Source organism: Salmo trutta, chromosome 6 (genome assembly GCF_901001165.1).
Source record: "Salmo trutta chromosome 6, fSalTru1.1, whole genome shotgun sequence".
NCBI classification, from domain to species: domain Eukaryota; kingdom Metazoa; phylum Chordata; class Actinopteri; order Salmoniformes; family Salmonidae; genus Salmo; species Salmo trutta.
Genome location: NC_042962.1, coordinates 349,969 through 369,795, shown reverse-complemented (window position 1 = coordinate 369,795; position 19,827 = coordinate 349,969). Strand labels below are relative to the sequence as shown.

Here is a 19,827-nt window from a genome sequence, read left to right as displayed (position 1 = left end):
TCATTTCTCTCACAAACACACACAAACATCCTCTCTCTCACAAACACACACATCCTTCTCTCTCTCTCTCACAAACACACACAAACATCCTTCTCTCTCTCACAAACACACCTGGCGCAGCATCCTCCTAGCGCGCTCTGGACACAACGTCTTGAGCCTCTCCCACCAGCGAGAGGAAACAGTGGGCACGCCGACCATCAGGTGCACACAGCATCGGGTCCACAGGCACTACTGTCCCAGTGTTCTCCGGTAGACAGACAGACAGACAGGAAGGAGGACAGCCTAGTTCTCCCTGGTCAGACAGCTCCTTTTCAGGGCTTCACTCATCAGAGCCCCTGGCGGCAGACTGTAGCTCCAACAGATAAATAACCTGCAGATCTCTGTCTCTCTCTATATATATATATATATTTACCCCTCTATTTCCCTCAACTTGCTCTATCCCCCCCCACTTCCTCTCTCTCCCCCAACTCTCCCTCTCTCTACAGGTTGGGTGCAGCAGACAGTAGACACAGTAGCCTAGAGAGCAACAGATACCGGGAGATAATGGCACTTATATAGAGACAGCTCCATAAATAGACAGAACTCGAACTAACCTACATGGGTAAATGAAGGCAACAGAGATCCAGTGAAAGCAGCCAAGAGAAGCGATAGCCTATCCTTTAAAGCAGCTAGATGGTGACGTTATAACCCAGAGTGGGCGCAGTGGACCCTCACATCTCCCACCTCATCCAGCCGTCTCTGGGTGTAGCCAAGACAGATAAAACCGCTAGTTTAGCTCGGTAACTCGGTAATCCAGTAGCACTGGCCCAGAGAGTGCAGGCTCGGTAAGACTAGGCGAAAAAAGATTCCCCGGTGTGTGTAGGTGATGTTATCCGGTTAGGTCGCGCTGCAGCGGTGAAGGCTTTGTCATCGCCTCCTCACGCTCCACTGCCCCACTATCACCCCGGTGGCTCCACGCCACTCTCTCTTCCACTGGCCGCTCCTCTCCGTTGTCCTCACGCTCTAACAAACTGACATCACTAATTACCGGCTGGCTGGTAAACAGTGATTCCGTTACTGATGCACCTCTTGGTGTCACAGCTTCCCGTGCCCCGCCTCTCTCTCGCCTCGCTGGTAAAGCAGACTCAAACTCCGAATATCATTTATTTCAGGCAGTCAGTGGGAGCGCCAGCCTCTTTCTCTGTAACTGTTATCAGTTACCAGCTAAAATATTACAATCAGATTACAGATACTTTTCAAAAAGTAGATGATTACTTATTCGATTACTTTTAAATTCAAAAGAATGATTGTGTCAAAAAAAATCTGACATTCAATTAGTCATTGAAAAAAGTCACACGTATAAATTAAATTGGTTAAATTTGTTCCACCTGAGAGAGAACAAGTCAGAGTCTAGTATGATGACACACAAAAATGCATTTGAATGCTCCTTTTGTCTTCTTCTAATGCCTCTTAAAGGGAAAGTAATCCAAAAGTAACTGAATGTAATCCGATTGTGTTTTCTCTCACACCTCTCTCATTGCTCGGTTTGGTTCTGACCCTTGTAATATTTAGCTCCTCTGGTCACTCTGAATGCAACTGTACTGTATGTTTACTGTTGGAATGTATTTAGCTGTTTCCATAGTAACCAGACAGATCACTTCTTCTTTGACAAGCCCTGGTTCCCATGGTGATGGCTCCTGGTGCTACGGTGACACACACAGAGAGAAGAGAGAGCGAAGAGAGAGCAGAGAGAAGAGAGAGAGAGAGAGAGAGAGAGAAGAGAGAGAGAAGAGAGAGAAGGAGAGAGAGAGAGAGAGAGAGAAGAGAAGAGAGAGAGAGAGAGAGAGAAGAGAGAGAGAGAGAGAGAGAGAGAGAGAGAGAGAGAGAGAGAGAGAGAGAGAGAGAGAGAGAGAGAGAGAGAGAGAGAAGAGAGAGAGAGAGAGAGAGAGAGAGAGAGAGAGAGAGAGAGACGAGAGAGAGAAGAGAGAAGAGAGAGAGAGAAGAGAGAGAGTGACACAATTAGCCCCAAACAAATCATGACTTGACACATTGAAAATTAAAATTAAAACAGAACAAACTAGAATGCTATTTGGCCCTAAACAGAGTATACCTGACCACTGTGACTGACCCAAACTTAAGGAAAGCTTTGACTATGTACAGACTCAGTGGGCTTTGCTATTGAGAAAGGCCGCCGTAGGTAGACCTGGCTCTCAAGAGAAGACAGGCTATGTGCACACTGCACACAAAATGAGGTTGAAACTGAGCTGCACTTCCTAACCTCCTGCCAAATGTATGACCATATGTGATCCGATTCAGAAAACTAGGTGTATGTCGCAAGTCACGACAAGTCACGCAAGTCATTTTTATCAAAATGCGTTTTTTTTGGCAGAAATGCCTTCTCGAACATGTGAATTTTCATGTGCCTTAATAACAAACTTGTATGCCATCTGTAAATATTAATACAGTTGTTAAATTATGTGCCTTGTTGGTTAAGCCACAGAAAAAGTCAGCAACCTTCCCACTAGCCATGATTGGCTGAGATAGTGAGTGGGCTGGACATGCCGAGAGAGGAGTTTGGATTAGTCTGCCATACTGAAGGCTTCTGTCTATTTGATTTTGTCAGTCTGTGTTTGTAATCTTGTCGAACATTTAAATAAAATGTTTTGTGTCGTGGAGGACCAAGTTTTGAAATCAGTGGAATTGGAGTCTGATAGCTAAAGAGATGGAGAAAACACCTGTCTCCGGATTACATCTTCAAATTAAGGGCAACCGTGGTATGGCATTCCTGACAGGGAGACGTGTCCATCATATGTGATGATGTATACAGGCAAGATAGATAGTTACATTTTCAGATATTACAGTATCTACATTTTGAAAGAAAGTGGTTTCATTTCAAGCTAAAGTGTACTGTTATCTAGCTAGCTACGATTAGCTGGCTGGCTCCCTAGCTGACGTTATTATTTGTTTCCCAGAGCCGTGTGCTGTTCTAGTTAGAGCCTAATGTTAGGCATTGTTGGCACTTTGTTCATTGTTGGCACTTTGTTCATTGTTGGCACTTTGTTCATTGCTGGCACTTTGTTCATTGTTGTTTAACTAGCTAACGTTAGTTGGCTGGCTCGTTAGCTAACGTTGTGTGACGTGTGTGATCTTAAACGTTGTTTAACTAGCTAGGGTCATTGTTTACCAAGCTAGCTAGCTATATGTCTTAAGCTTATATGTCTTAAGCTTAAGCTAAAGTGTACTGTTAGCTAGCTAGCTAATGTTAGCTGACTGGCTCCCTAGCGGATGCTATTATTCATTTTCCAGAGCTGTTTGCTTTTCTAGTTAGAGCCTAATGTTAGGCATTGTAGGAACTTTGTTCATTGTTGGCACTTTGTTCATTTTTCTTTAACTAGTTAACATTAGGTGGCTGGCTCGTTAGCTAACGTTATGTGACGTGTACAACACCTGTTGAATATGGCTTGTGTCAGTAAACGTCTGCAAAAAACCTTATACTCACAAACACACACTAACAGGCAACGCTGCTGTCCCATGTTATCGAGACACTAAAGCACAGGACACTTCCCATTTCACACTGTGTATTTACATACTGGATCCCGTCATAATATTTCTACTACTATAAATGTGATTTTAGTTACACTGTTCATACACATTGCATATTTATTTATATACTGGATTCTTGACATAGCTTACTCTAATATATCTACTGCTGTACATATTATTCTTAGTTTATCTTGTATAAATTCCCAGTGATTGCATTTTGATACTGCTACAGTGATATTTGGGTTGTTAATTGGATTCGTCCTGCCGTTCTTGCCTTTTTGTATTTATTTTTCTTTACATTTTAATTGTTTGACATTTTACTGCATTGATAGGAGCTAGCATTTCACTGCACCGCTATAACACCTGCTAAACTGTGTATGTGTCACGTCCTGACCATAGAAAGCTTTTATTTTCTATGGTAGAGTAGGTCAGGGCGTGACAGAGGGTTTTGTCTAGTTTACATTTTCTATGTTGTGTGGTTCAAGTTTATGTTTTTCTGTGTTTTTTTGGGGGGATGATCTCCAATTAGAGGCAGCTGGTCATTGTTGTCTCTAATTGGGGATCATATTTAACTAGATGTTTTTCCCACCTGGGTTTGTGGAAGATTGTTTTGAGTTAGTGTATGGTGCACCTCTTCGTCATGGTTTGTTGTTTTGTTTATTAGTTTATTTGTATGCCTTGCATAGTTTCACAGTTAAAATAAAATGTGGAACGATACACACGCTGCACCTTGGTCTTCATCATACAACAAACATGACAGTATGCAACCAATAAACTTTGATTTGATTTGTCAAAGCAAAAGAAAATCCCATGACTGAACCTAATCTCAGATGGATTGTCTGGGGCCAAGTTAAACCCCTCTTTAATGTCAGAAAGTCATGACCATCTTGCTTTTAGGGAAAGAGGATAATTTTGTACATGTATTAAACTGTAAGTTTGAGCAATTCCAGTCCTCTTACTTAAGGGGTCCGCGGTCCTCACCGGTATAATTTGTTTTATGTAGAAGGACTGAGAAGCTCAGTTCTGGTGACTTTTTAGATTGACATTCTACTCCAAAATGAATGAAAATAAAATTATGCTGACCACGTCTAAAATTATATTTAAAATATGAGCCCAATAACTGATGCAACATATTGTCTATAAATACATGGGCTGAAACATGGGGTTGTCAATTTGCATTTACCCTGTTGGATACCCGAGACAAGGACTGTTCTCCATGATCCCATCCGGCATGTGGTACTGGTGCATCAAGGCTCTCACAAACAGACTTCTAAACAGCTTCTATCCCCTGGCCATAAGACTGTTATATGGCTAAAAACTACTGCTCTCCCTCTCCCACAGACTATCCACACTGACTCTTTGCCCATCCACAGGTCTCTACCCACTCAGACAAAAACCTACGCTGCTGCTACAAAGAGTATTGATTAGATTTAGTACTCCATTACGCTGCTGTTCAATGATTATTGATTGTCATTACAATTAGTATCTATCTATTTATCCTGCACTGGCCACTATTACTCATGTTTACATGTATATATTACTGTAAAGGGTGCGTACTGGTGGCAGAGAAGTCAGGCGCAGGAGAGCAAAAACTGTGTTCCAACAGAGCAGTTTAATATTAAAAACCTCCGTAAAATAGAACAAACAATCAATGAGTAACACAACCCGTCACACACCAGAATAAGTGCACAAGCACTTACAAAGACACAATTCCGGACAAGGACATGGGGGGGGAACAGAGGGTTAAATACACAACATGTAATGATGGAATTGAAACCAGGTGTGTGGGAAGACAAGACAAAACAAATGGAAAATGAAAAGTAGATCGATGATGGCTAGAAGACCGGCGACGCCGACCACAGAACGCCGCCCGAACAAAGAGAGGCATCGACTTCGGCGGAAGTCATGACAATTACCATTAATATCTATCTATTTTTCCTGCTACTGGCCACTATTCCTCCTGTTTACATGTATATATTAGTATCTATCTATTTATCCTGCTACTGGTCACTATTCCTCCTGTTGAAATGTATATATTAGTATCTATCTATTTTTCCTGCTACTGGCCACTATTCCTCCTGTTTACATGTATATATTAGTATCTATCTATTTATCCTGCTACTGGTCACTATTCCTCCTGTTGAAATGTATATATTAGTATCTATCTATTTTTCCTGCTACTGGCCACTATTCCTCCTGTTGAAATGTATATATTAGTATCTATCTATTTTTCCTGCTACTGGCCACTATTCCTCCTGTTGAAATGTATATATTAGTATCGATCTATTTATCCTGCTACTGGCCACTATTACTGCTGTTTACATGTATATATTACCATTAGTATCCATCTATTTATCCTGCTACTGGTCACTAGTACTCCTGTTGACATGTATATATTAATATCTACAGTTGTGTAACTCTGGGTTGTTGTTTTTGTCACACTGCTTTGCTTTATCTTGGCCAGGTCGCAGTTAGAAATGAGATGTTATTCTCAACTGGCCTACCTGGTTAAATAAAGGTGGAAATAATTATATATAGAGTTGAAGTCGGAAGTTTACATACACTTAGTTTGGAGTCATTAAAACTTGTTTGTCATCCACTCCACAATTTATTGTTAACAAACTATAGTTTTGGCAAGTCGGTTAGGACATCTACTTTGTGCATGACACAAGTAATTTTTCCAACAATTGTTTACAGACAGATTATATTTCACTTATAATTCACTGTATCACTATTCCAGTGGGTCAAAAGTTGACTGTACCTTTAAACAGCTTGGAAAATTCCAGAAAATTATGTCATGGCTTTAGAAGCTTCTGATTGCTAATTGACATCATTTGAGTCAATTGGAGGTGTACCTGTGGATGTATTTCAAGGCCTACCTTCAAACTCAGTGCCTCTTTGCTTAAAACCTGTTGGGGATAGGGGGCAGTATTTGCACGGCCGGATAAAAAACATACCCGATTTAAACTGGTTACTACTCTTGCCCAGAAACGAGAATATGCATGTAATTAGTAGATTTGGATAGAAAACACTAAAGTTTCTAAAACTGTTTGAATGGTGTCTGTGAGTATAACAGAACTCATATGGCAGGCCAAAACCTGAGAAGATTCCATACAGGAAGTGCCCTGTCTGACAATTTGTTGTCCTTCTGTTGCATCTCTATCAAAAATACAGCATCTGTGCTGTAACGTGACATTTTCTAAGGCTTCCATTGGCTCTCTAAAGCCGCCAGAAAGTGGAATGGGGTGTCTGCTGTCTCTGGGGGAAGAACAGCAGGAGAGTTTGTGAGTGCCTGGGGACAGTGAGACTGAGATACGCGTTCACGAGACTACTCCATTTTTTTCTTTCAGCCTTTGAATGAATACAACGTTGCCCGGTTGGAATATTATCGCTATTTTACGAGAAAAATCGCATAAAAATTGATTTTAAACAGCGTTTGACATGCTTCTAAGTACGGTAATGGAATATTTAGATTTTTTTGGTCACGAAGTACGCTCGCGCGTCACCCTTCGGATAGTGACCTGAATGCACGAACAAAACGGAGCTATTTGAATATAACTATGGATTATTTGGAACCAAAACAACATTTGTTGTTGAAGTAGAAGTCCTGGGAGTGCATTCTGATGAAGAACAGCAAAGGTAATCCAATTTTTCTAATAGTAATTCTGAGTTTAGTGAGCCCCAAACTTGGTGGGTGTCAAAATAGCTAGCCGTGATGGCCGAGCTATGTACTGAGAATATTGCAAAATGTGCTTTCGCCGAAAAGCTATTTTAAAATCTGACACCGCGATTACATAAAGAAGTTCTGTATCTGTAATTCTTAAAATAATTGTTATGTATTTTGTCAACGTTTATCATGAGTAATTTAGTAAATTCACAGGAAGTTTTCGGTGGGTATGCTAGTTCTGAACATCACATGCTAATGTAAAAAGCTGGTTTTTGATATAAATATAAACTTGATTGAACAAAACATGCATGTATTGTATAACATAATGTACTAGGAGTGTCATCTGATGAAGATCATCAAAGGTTAGTGCTGCATTTAGCTGTGGTTTTGGTTTTTGTGACATATATGCTTGCTTTGAAAATGGCTGTGTGATTATTTTTGGCAGGGTACTCTCCTGACATAATCTAATGTTTTGCTTTCGCTGTAAAGCCTTTTTGAAATCGGACAATGTGGTTAGATTAACGAGAGTCTTGTCTTTAAAATGGTGTAAAATAGTCATATGTTTGAGAAATTGAAGTTATAGCATTTTTGAGGTATTTGTATTTCGCGCCATGGGATTCCACTGGCTGTTGACTAGGGTGGGACGCAAGCGTCCCACCTAGCCCATAGAAGTTAAAATCATGGGAAAATCAAAAGAAATCAGCCAAGACCTCAGAAAAAAATGTGTTGACCTCCACAAGTCTGGTTCATCTATGGGGGCAATTTCCCAACACCTGAAGGAACCACGGCCATCTGTACAAACAATAGTACGCAAGTAAAAACACCATGGGACCAAGCAGCCGTCATACCGCTCAGGAAGGAGATGCGTTCTGTCTCCTAGAGATGAACGTACTTTGGTGCGAAAAGTGCAAATCAATTCCAAGAACAACAGCAAAGGACCTTGTGAAGACGCTGGAGGAAACAGGTACAAAAGTATCTATATCCACAGTAAAACGAATCCTATATTGACATAACCTGAAAGGCTGCTCAGCAAGGAAGAAGCCACTGCTCCAAAACCGTCATAAAAAAGCCAGACTACGGTTTGCAACTGCACATTTGGACACAAAGATTGTACTTTTTGGAGAAATGTCCTCTGGTCTGATGAAACAAAAATAGAACTGTTTGGCCGTAATGACCATCATTATGTTTGGAGGAAAAAGGGGGAGGCTTGCAAGCCGAAGAACACCATCCCAATCGTGAAGCACGGGGGTGGCAGCATCATGTTGTGAGGGTGCTTTGCTGCAGGAGGGACTGGTGCACTTCACAAAATAGACGGCATCATGAGGCAGGAAAATTATGTGGATATATTGAAGCAACATCTCAAGACGTCAGTCAGGAAGTTAAAGCTTGGTAGCAAATTGGTCTTCCAAATGGACAATGACCACAAGCATTCTTGCAAAATTGTGGCAGTCAAGGTATTGGAGTGGCCATCACAAAGCCCTGACCTCAATCCCATGGAAAATTTGTGGGCAGAACTGAAAAAGCACGTTCGAAGAAAGAAGGCCTACAAATCTGACTCAGTTACTCCAGCTCTGTCAGGAGGAATAGGCCAAAATTCACCCAACGTATTGTGGGAAGCTTTGCTTTAAAGGCAATGCTACCAAATACTAATTGAGTGTATGTAAACGTCTGATCCACTGGGAATGTGACGAAAGAAATAAAAGCTGAAATAAATCATTCTCTCTACTATTATTCTGCCATTTCACATTCTTAAAATAAAGTGGTGATCCTAACTGACCTAAGACAGGGAATTTGTACTAGGATTAAATGTCAGGAATTGTGAAAAACGAAGTTTAAATGTATTTGGCTAAAGTATATGTAAACTTCCGACTTCAACTGTATTCATCTATCCTGCTACTATTACTCCTGTTTCCATCTATCTATCTATCTATCTATCTATCTATCTATCTATCTATCTATCTATCTATCTATCTATCTATCTATCTATCTATCTATCTATCTATCTATCTATCTATCCTGCTACTGGTCACTATTACTCCTGTTGACATGTATATATTACCATTAGTATGTATCTATTTATCCTGCTACTGTATATATATATATATATATATATATATGTAACAGTATAGCTTCCGTCCCTCTCCTCGCCCCAACCTGGGCTTGAATCAGGGACCCTCTGTACACATCAACAACTGACACCCACGAAGCATCGTTACCCATCGCGCCACAAAAGCCCCTCTGCAAGGGGAACAACTACTTCAGGTCTCAGAGCTAGTGACGTCACCCGATTGAAACGCTATTAGCGCGCACCACCGCTAACTAACTAGCCATTTCACATCGGTTACATATCTACTTATCCTGCTACTGGCCACTATTACTCCTGTTTACATGTATATATTAGTGTCTTTGGCAATAAGTCTTGTACAAACTTGGACCCAGGCACAGAGAAACACAGCAGGCAGAGGTGTGGATAAATCCAGAACATTTACTGAAGCTTAAACAGCAAAAACACCAAAGAACTGGCACATGAATCAGTAAACAAAACAAGAGACCGGCCTATTCCACAGAGGACCCAAATAGTCATACACCAGGTGAACCCAATAAGCCCAATCAGTCTCACCTAGACACTAGAAAACATAAGGGTGCTCTCCAGTGGCACCCTCAGGGTGTACACTCAAAGGTGACCTCTGACCTATGACAGGACCCCCCCCCCTCAAGGAACGGTTCCCAACTTCCACCAGGGGTAGCTGAACTACAATGGAAGTTCCAAATTAGTCCTGGATCCAAAATGTCCCAGGCCAGAACCCAGGAACGTTCCTCAGGACCATAACCCTCCCAGTCCACAAGATACTGAGTCCCCCACCGGATCTGATGGCTGGAGAGGATGTGTCGCACTGTGTAGGCTGGCTGTCCCGCTATCATGCGAGGCAGAGGTGGAGGACGAGTGGCTGGAACCAGAGGACTGAATACCACAGGCTTGAGTCTGGAGATGTGGAAGGTGGGATGGACCCTCATGGACCGAGGAGGACGAAGATGATAGGCCACTGGATTGATGCGCCGTAGCACCTTGAATGGCCCAACATACCGGGGAGCCAACTTCCTAGATTCCACGCATAGAGGCAGATCCCTAGTAGACAACCACACCATCTGTTCTGGATGCAGGAGGGGACTCGGGCGCGATGACGGTTGGCCTGTCAATGAACCCGAGCAGAGGACCTCAGGAGCGCTGACCGAGCCCTCTTCCAGGTATGGCGGCAATGAGAAATGAGGCGTTGAGCGGAAGGAACCGACATTTCGATCTCCAATCTGGAAACAGGGGGGCTGGTAGCCGTACAGCACCTGGAATTGTGTTAGGCCAGTGGAGGAACACTGGAGAGAGTTGTGTGTGTACTCCACCCAGAGAAGATGCTGGCTCCAAGTGGCGGGGGTTGGCGGACACAGCATCGTAAAGCGTTCTCCAGATCCTGGTTCCCCCGCTCAGTTTGACCGTTGGACTGAGGGTGATAACCCGAAGACAGACTGGCTGATGACCCCAGAAGTGTACAGAATGCCCTCCAAAATCTGGAGGCAAACTGGGGATCAGGTTCAGAGACTATGTCCAGAAGAAGTTCATGAAGGCAGAAAACGTGCTGAATGACTAGCTGAGCAATCTCACGGAAAGATGGCAGCTTGGGCAGCGGAATGAAATGTGCCGCCTTGGAAAAGTGGTCCAAAATGACCAGGATGACTATGTGTCCCTCTGAGGATGGAAGGCCTGTGATAAAATCCATAGAGAGATGGGACCAGGGTCGAGAAGGTGTAGGCAGAGGATGAAAAATCCCCAGAGGCTGCAGTCGAGGAGTCTTTTTCCGTGCGCAGGTCAGACAAGCAGCCACGAAGGTCCGAGTGTCCGTCTCCGCCGAGGGCCACCATAACTTCCTCTTTAAACTCTAGCGTTCGCTGCCCTCCCGGATGAGACGTGAGACGCGATGAGTGAGCCCACTGAAGTACCTTGGACCGTGCCCCAAGAGGCACAAAAAGTCTGTTAGGTGGACAGCCGTCTGGAACTGCCTCCCTACCTTGCACCTCCTGCACTACAGTGTCTATACCCCAGGACACCGGCCCGAGGATGAGCGACCTGGGGATGATGGATTCAGGTGGCTGATCCGTACTGGAGCTGGGGAACTGGCGAGAAAGGGCATCCGGCTTCACGTTCTTAGACTCCAGACGGTACGATGAATCTGAACCGAGTGAAGAAAGGAGCCCAACAAGCCTGTTGTGGATTGTGACGTTTAGCGTCCTGGATGTAGGCCAGGTTCTTGCAGTCAGTCCAAAGCGTAAAGAGATGTTCCAAGCCCTCCAAACAGTGCCGCCACTCCTCCAACGCCAGTTTGACCGCAAGAAGCTCTCGATTGCCGACATCATAGTTCCTCTCCGCTGGAGTGAGACGCCTGGAGAAGAAGGCACAGGGATGAAGCTTTTGGTCTATTGCTGAGCGCTGAGACGGAACCGCCCCCCACGCCCACGTCAGAGTCATCCACCTCCACCATGAAGGGAAGGGAAGAGAAGGATCTGCATGAACGAGAATGGGTGCAGAAGAAAAATGACATTTCAGGTCCTGGAACGCCTTCTCCGCAGCTGGGGTCCAACATTCATGTCCAGCCGAGCCCTTGGGGAGTGTTGTCAATGGTGCCGCCACAGCACTAACGTTTCTCACAAATCTCCGGTAGAAATGAGCAAAACCCCAAAAACCCTGAACTTGCTTGACCGTGCTGGGCCGTGGCCAGTTGACCACCGCCCTACCTTTTGGGAGTTCATCTGTACACATTCCTGAGACACGATGTACCCCAGGAAGGAGATCGGCCTTCATGAACAAGTGATGAGCGAGGAGTCTTTGAAGAACCTGGCGGACATGTTGGATGTGTTCAACCATGGACCTGGAGAAGATGAGGATGTCATCCAAGTACACAAACATGAACTGGTGAAGGAAGTTGCGCAGCACGTCATTAACCAGGGCCTGGGAAACGGCTGGTCATTAGAAAGTCCAAACGGCATGACCCGGTACTCATAATGTCCATTGGGAGTGTTGAATGCTGTCTTCCACTCGTCTCCCTGTCTGATGCGCACCAGATTGTACGCGTTCCGTTAATCCAATTTAGAGAAAACCGTAGCTCACTGGAGTCTCTCAAAAGCTGATGACATAAGAGCAAGGGGGTAACGGTTATTGATGGTAATGTTATTTAGCACCCGGTAATCGATACAGGGATGTAATCCCCCATCATTCTTCCCAACAAAGAAAGAAAAAAACTCCTGCAGGTGAAGTGGACGGCTGAATAAAATCAGCCGCTAGCGCCTCCTTAATATAACTGTTCATGGCTGCAGTCTCTGGGCCGGAGAGAGAATACAGCCCTCCTCTCGGAGGAGTAGTGCCTGACAGGAGGTCGATGGCACAATCGTAGGCCCTGTGAGGAGGTAGTTTGCAAGCCCTTTGTTTGTTGAAGACCTGAGCCAAATCCCAGTAATCCCATGGTACGTGGGAAAGATCAGGCTTGTCATTTCCAGCCAGAGGAACAGGAGGATCGGAAGAATTCAGACGAGTAGGACCGGAAAGGTGTGGAGAGAGTTGCTGGCAGGTGAACTGGCATGAAGGATTTCATCCCAGAACTCTTCCCAAAGGCCAGTCAATTTAACAGGCTTTTCCCGCCAAAACTCTAACACAGTCAAAAGTCTACACTGGAACAATAATTCTAACATAAGAATGTGGGAATGGTCAGAAGGAAGCTATAGAAAGCTTATGTCATATTGTTTTTTATTTTGTGATGTTATTAAAAATGGTATGGATGAAATACTGTAACTTGGAAAGTATATCCCCTTTATCTGTTAACCTGTCTGGGCTAGGGGGCAGTATTGAGAATTTTGGAAAAAATATGTTCCCATTTTTAACTGCCTCCTACACCAACTCAGAAGCTAGAATATGCATATTATTGTTCAGGTTTGGATAGAAAACACTCAGAATTTTCTAAAACTGTTTGAATGGTGTCTGTGAGTATAACAGAACTCCTATGGCAGGCAAAAGCCTGACAAGGTTTCATGCAGGAAGTACCCTGTCTGACAAGGAGTCGTGCGTCTTGCATCTTTTTATTGAAAAGTAAGGATCTTAGCTGTAACGTGACAATTCCCAGGGCTCCAATAGGCTCTCAGAACCCGCAAAATAATTGAAGGTTTACGAGGGAGCCTCAGGCTGAAACACATTATCACCTTTGGTAAGTGGCGGATCAGAGGACCTTTGAATGATGCGCGTGCATGAGTCGCTTCTGAGGAGAAATTTTATTCGGCTGTTTAGGCTCAATGCATACTCCCGGTCGGAATATTATCACTAATCTACGAGTTGAATGGCATAAAAATTGGTTTTAAACAGCGGTTGACATGCTTCGAAGTACGGTAATGGAATATTTAGACATTTTTGACACGCCAATGCGCCATGCGCGAGGCCGTGAAGAAGCATTCTAGAACTCACGAACAAAACGTTGCTGTTTGGATATAACGATGGATTATTTGGGACCAAACCAACATTTGTTATTGAAGTAGAAGTCCTGGCAGTGTATTCTGATGAAGAACAAGCAAGGTAAGAACATTTTTCTTATAGGAAATGTGATTTTGGTGGAGGCTGACCTGGGTGGGTATCTAAATAGCTAGCCCTGTAATGCCGGGCTATGTACTTAGATTATTGCAAAATGTGCTTCATCCGAAAAGCTATTTTAAAATCGGACATATCGAGTGCATAGAGGAGTAATGTATCTATAATTCTTAAAATAATTGTTATGCTTTTTGTGAACGTTTATCGTGAGTAATTTAGCAAACTGTTAGTAAATTCTCCGGAAGTTTGCGGGGGTTATGCTTTTTCTGAACGTCACATGCTAATGCAAAAAGCTGTTTTTTGATATGAATATGAACTTGATTGAACAGACATGCATGTATTGTATAACACAATGTCCTAGGTGTGTCATCTGATGAAGATCATCAAAGGTTAGTGCTGCATTTAGCTGTGGTTTGGGTTTATGTGACATGATATGCTAGCTTGAAAAATGGCTGTATGATTTTTTCTGGCTGGGCACTCTGCTGACATAATCTAATGTTTTGCTTTCGTTGTAAAGCCTTTTTGAAATCGGACAGTGGGGTTAGATTAACGAGATTCTTGTCTTTAAATAGCTGTAAAATAGTCATATGTTTGAGAAATTGAAGTAATAGTATTTCTAACGATTCAAAAATCGCGCCACTGGAATTTCAGTAGCTGTTACGTAGGTGGGACGAAATCGTCCCACATACCCGAGAGAGGTTAAGTTTCCATCCAATACATTGTGCATATAATTTGAACAATTATGAAAGTATTTTTATTAAGATATGAATGTGATTTTAAGAGTCATAAGAGATAACTTGCAATCATATATCCTTTGCACAGTAAGTAGCCACACCCAAAGTGAGGTCAGAGAGCGTGTCAGCCTGATGGAATCATCCGTTTCAACCAGAGTCCATAAAAAGACTGGCAAAGAACCTCTTGAGCGTCATCCGTTAGCGGGATCATTTTCCAGCGAAAAACTCCTAGCGACATTAGCATAACGAAATTCAATATATATTTTTTTCAAATATAGGACTGTCTCATATCGTTTTATAGATACACCTCTCTTGAATCGACCCTCGTCGTCCGATTTCAAAAAGGTTTTACAGGAAAAGCACAACATTAGATTATGTTAGAGGAGTACATGGTAAAAGTAGCATCATTTGAATTTTCCGACCAACCACATGCATCACAAATAACCAAAAAACAGCTAAATGCAGCACTAACCTTTAACAAACTTCATCAGATGACACACCTAGGACATCATGTTACACACAGCATGCATTATTTTGTTCAATAAAGGTCATATTTCTATATAAAAACAGCATTTTACATCGGCGTCTGACGTTGGCTAACTATTTTCCCATAAAATGCGTCCCGGGAAACAGTGCTGCAATTTACTAAATTACTATTCGAAAACGATTTTTTATTTTATATTGTCAATCTAAGATTTATAGATGAATATCTCTTGAAAACACCTGTCATAACAGATTTTAAATTAACTTTACAGGGTAATCACACTTTGAGATAAAAGGGGATGCGATACTCAGAAAATGAGCTAGAAAACCTAGCTCGGCGCCATCTTGGAACAATCGCATATCACATCTGATCTTGTATAATATTGTCAATAATCCCTTACCTTTAGTTGTCTTCATCAGAAAGCACTTCCAGGAATCCCAGGTCCACAACAAATGTATTTTCGGTCGAAAAAGTCCATCCTTTATGTTCCATTAGCTTGCTGTTGTTAGCGCGTCTGAAGGCTGTATCCAAATGCTGATCCGGGCGCGGGACTGCGGTTTCGAAAAATAACTTTTTTCCCTCCTTTAGGTTCGTTCAAACATGTCAAACGTTGTATAACATTAATCTTCAGGGCCTGTTTCAACAAGAGAGCCAATAAGATTCGAGTGGGACGATTGCATTGTGTTTCAAAACGTTTCCAAAGGTGGGAGTAGACACGGCCGCCGACGTCACAATGCTGATGGCCCTCTTACTGTGACCAATTGCCACAGCGTCTCCTTCACTGAGTTTCGACAGTAGAAGGCTCAAAACACTTTGTAAAGACTGGGGACATCTAGTGGAAGCAATAGAAAGTGCTCAATGAACGATATCTCACGTTTTGAATAACAGGCAAAGCTGTGAAGTCGAGTCCACAATTCAGAATCCCACTTCCTGTTTCAATCGGTCTCGGGGTTTTGACTGCCATATGAGTTCTGTTATACTCACAGACACCATTCAAACAGTTTTAGAAACTTTAGGGTGTTTTCTATCCATATAAAATAAGTATATGCATGTCCTAGCTTCTGAGTTTGATTAGTAGGCCGTTGAAAATGGGAACGAATTTTTTTCAAAATGCGCTGTGGCGCCCCCTATCCTAGGGTAACGTCAAGAGGTTAACATTCCAGACCAGAACATTGCCAGGTTGCAGCTGTGCATGTAAAGTGTAAAGTGAATCCTGAACCCTGAGTATCAACACGAGGTGTAAGCGAGAAGCTCATCTCTCAGACAATCACTGGTACGGCTGATTAGCTGTCCTAAGTCAGATATTGAGAAAAGTGAATCTAAGTGGGACCATACCACTACTCTTCAAACCATCCCATCCTACTACTCGTCTCAAATCACCGTATTCTCCTACCATCATTACCAATAGGAACCGTCGACACGGCTGGCTATCTTCCAGAGTGAACAACAGTAGAAGAGACGGGTCCGGACCCTTTCGGACAAACAGAGCCTTACAAGCGTGCTGCTGAAAGGCCAACCCACATCCTTCCTAAGAAGGACTTGTTCCGACAGAGATAACGTCAAACAAAGGCACTCACACATAAATACATTCATGATTTCTTATTCCAAATGGGTGGCGGTTTGTGTTCAAAGTATATGATTAATGGATTCTGCCAGTCCGTGAGAATGGTTTTAAAATGTATCCACGATAAGTGTCCCTTTTTCTCTCTCTCTCTCTTCCCCTCTCCATCTCTGTTGTAACAAGCCGTCATATTGTATCAGTCAGCTGGGGACCTGTTTCCATCGTATTAAGTTTCTAGTCAATAATCTATACCGTGTGAGTGTGTTTATCCTGTGTAATTATTTAGTTAGCTAGTAAATAAATAATTAAACCCATTTGTGTAGTACTGAATCATGAGTAAGGCTGAGGTTTTTGCAGATGCATGAAATTACCACTGTTCAGAATGATGATACGAGTTTATGATTTATTAAATTGACTGTTTATGGATGGGATAGGTATATACCTTATAGAGTTTAATTTGGCCGATGGTTACTCTTTAAACAACCTCTTCCGTGATGCCCCAAATTACCGCACGGCAAGTGGTACCGGAGTGCCAAGTCTAGGTCCAAAAGGCTTCTTAATTCTACCCCCAAGCTGTAAAACGTGTGAACAAGTTAATCAAATCGCTACCTGTACTATTTGCATTGTCCCCCCACAACCATTTGTACACTGCTGCTACTCTCTGTTTATTATCGAATCAAATAAAATAAAATATTATTTGTCTATTTGTCACGTGGCCCGATATACAACAGGTGTAGTAGACCTTACAGTGAAATGCTTACTTACAGGCTCTAACCAATAGTGAAAAAAAGGTGTTAGGTGAACAATAGGTAAGTAAAGAAATAAAACAACAGTAAAAAGACAGGCTATATACAGCAGCGAGGCTATAAAAGCAGCGAGGCTACATACAGACACCGGTTAGTCAGGCTGATTGAGGTAGTATGGACATGTAGATATGGTAAAAGTGACTGCATATATGATGAATAGAGAGTAGCAGTAGACAGGCTATATACAGACACCGGTTAGTCAGGCTGATTGAGGTAGTATATAGATATGGTTAAAGTGACTATGCATATATGATGAACAGAGAGTAGCAGTAGCGTAAAAGAGGGGTTGGTGGGTGGTGGGTGGCGGGACACAATGCAGATAGCCCGGTTAGCCAATGTGCGGGAGCACTGGTTGGTCGGCCTAATTGAGGTGGGGGTTAGGGGTTGGGGGACACACACAATGTAAATAGTCTGGGTAGCCATTTGATTACCTGTTCAGGAGTCTTATGGCTTGGGTGTAAAAACTGTTGAGAAGCCTTTTTGTCCTAGACTTGGCACTCCGGTACCACTTGCCATGCAGTAGTAGAGAGAACAGTCTATGACTGGGGTGGCTGGGGTCTTTGACAATTGTTAGGGCCTTCCTCTGACACCGCCTGGTGTAGAGGTCCTGGATGGCAGGCAGCTTAGCCCCAGTGATGTATTATCCATGCATAGTCACTTTACCTCTACCTACATGTACATATTACCTCAATTACCTCGACTAACCAGTGCCCCCGCACATTGACTCTGTACCGGTACTCCCTGTATATAGCCGCGCTGCTGTTAATGTATTGTTCCTCCTTAATTATTATTTTGTTACATTTTTATTATTTTACTTCAGTTTATTTTAGTAAATACTTCACTGTAAGCTCTCCCCATGTTGTATTCGCACATATGACAAATACAATAGGATTTGATTTGATTTGAAGTTGCTGTTTTTGGGGATATGTTGAGAATTACATGATGAAAATGTATGTATGTGATAAGATGATAATTAATGCCTGTTTACAAATGTTTTTTTTTAGTATGTTGGCTATTTAGAATTGTATAAGAGTAGCCAAGTCAGTTGAATGAGCAAACTGAAAACTGTTTTTAACCTCTCTGGCGCATGTGGGACGAACTCGTCCCACCTACGTAACAGCCACTGAAATCCAGTGGCGCGATTTTTGAATCGTTAGAAATACTATTACTTCAATTTCTCAAACATATGACTATTTTACAGCTATTTAAAGACAAGAATCTTGTTAATCTAACCCCACTGTCCGATTTCAAAAAGGCTTTACAACGAAAGCAAAACATTAGATTATGTCAGCAGAGTGCCCAGCCAGAAATAATCAGACACCCATTTTTCAAGCTAGCATATCATGTCACATAAACCCAAACCACAGCTAAATGCAGCACTAACCTTTTATGATCTTCATCAGATGACACACCTAGGACATTGTGTTATACAATACATGCATGTCTGTTCAATCAAGTTCATATTTATATCAAAAAACAGCTTTTGACATTAGCATGTGACGTTCAGAAAAAGCATAACCCCCGCAAACTTCCGGGGAATTTACTAACAGTTTGCTAAATTACTCACGATAAACGTTCACAAAAAGCATAACAATTATTTTAAGAATTATAGATACATTACTCCTCTATGCACTCGATATGTCCGATTTTAAAATAGCTTTTCGGATGAAGCACATTTTGCAATAATCTAAGTACATAGCCCGGCATCACAGGGCTAGCTATTTAGACACCCACCCAGGTCAGCCTCCACCAAAATCACATGTCCTATAAGAAAAATGTTCTTACCTTGCTTGTTCTTCGTCAGAATACACTGCCAGGACTTCTACTTCAATAACAAATGTTGGTTTGGTCCCAAATAATCCATCGTTATATCCAAACAGCGACGTTTTGTTCGTGAGTTCTAGACACTATCAGAATGCTACATCACGGTCTTGCGCATGGCGCATTGGCGTGACAAAAAATGTCTAAATATTCCATTACCGTACTTCGAAGCATGTCAACCGCTGTTTAAAACCAATTTTTATGCCATTTATCTCGTAGAAAAGCGATAATATTCCGACCGGGAATATGCATTGAGCCTAAACAGCCAAATTAAATTTCTCCTCAGGAGCGAATCGTGCATGCGCCTCATTCAAAGGTCCTCTGATCCGCCACTTACCAAAGGCGATAATGTGTTTCAGCCTGAGGCTGCCTCGTTAACCTTCAGGTATTTCCCGGGTTCTGAGAGCCTATCGGAGCCCTGGGAATTGTCACGTTACAGCTAAGATCCTTACTTTTCAATAAACAGATGCAAGACGCACGACTCCTTGTCAGACAGGGTACTTCCTGCATGAAACCTTGTCAGGCTTTTGCCTGCCATAGGAGTTCTGTTATACTCACAGACACCATTCAAACAGTTTTAGAAAATTCTGAGTGTTTTCTATCCAAACCTGAACAA

The 19,827-nt window shown here is 42.5% G+C and overlaps 1 protein-coding gene across 1 annotated transcript in view; it reads right to left on the bottom strand.

Annotated features, from left to right (window-relative positions):
• Window positions 1-1,047, bottom strand: part of ptchd1 (patched domain containing 1) — a 69,435-nt gene extending 68,388 nt beyond the window's left edge. Inside the window, exons 1-2 of the mRNA XM_029755062.1 lie at window positions 594-1,047; window positions 112-346 (exon numbers count right to left, since the gene is read on the bottom strand). Of these exons, the coding sequence (XP_029610922.1) occupies window positions 112-198 (87 nt within the window). The 5' untranslated portion in view covers window positions 199-346; window positions 594-1,047. The remainder of the gene's footprint in view (window positions 1-111; window positions 347-593) is intronic.
• Window positions 1,048-19,827: the final 18,780 nt, after the last annotated feature.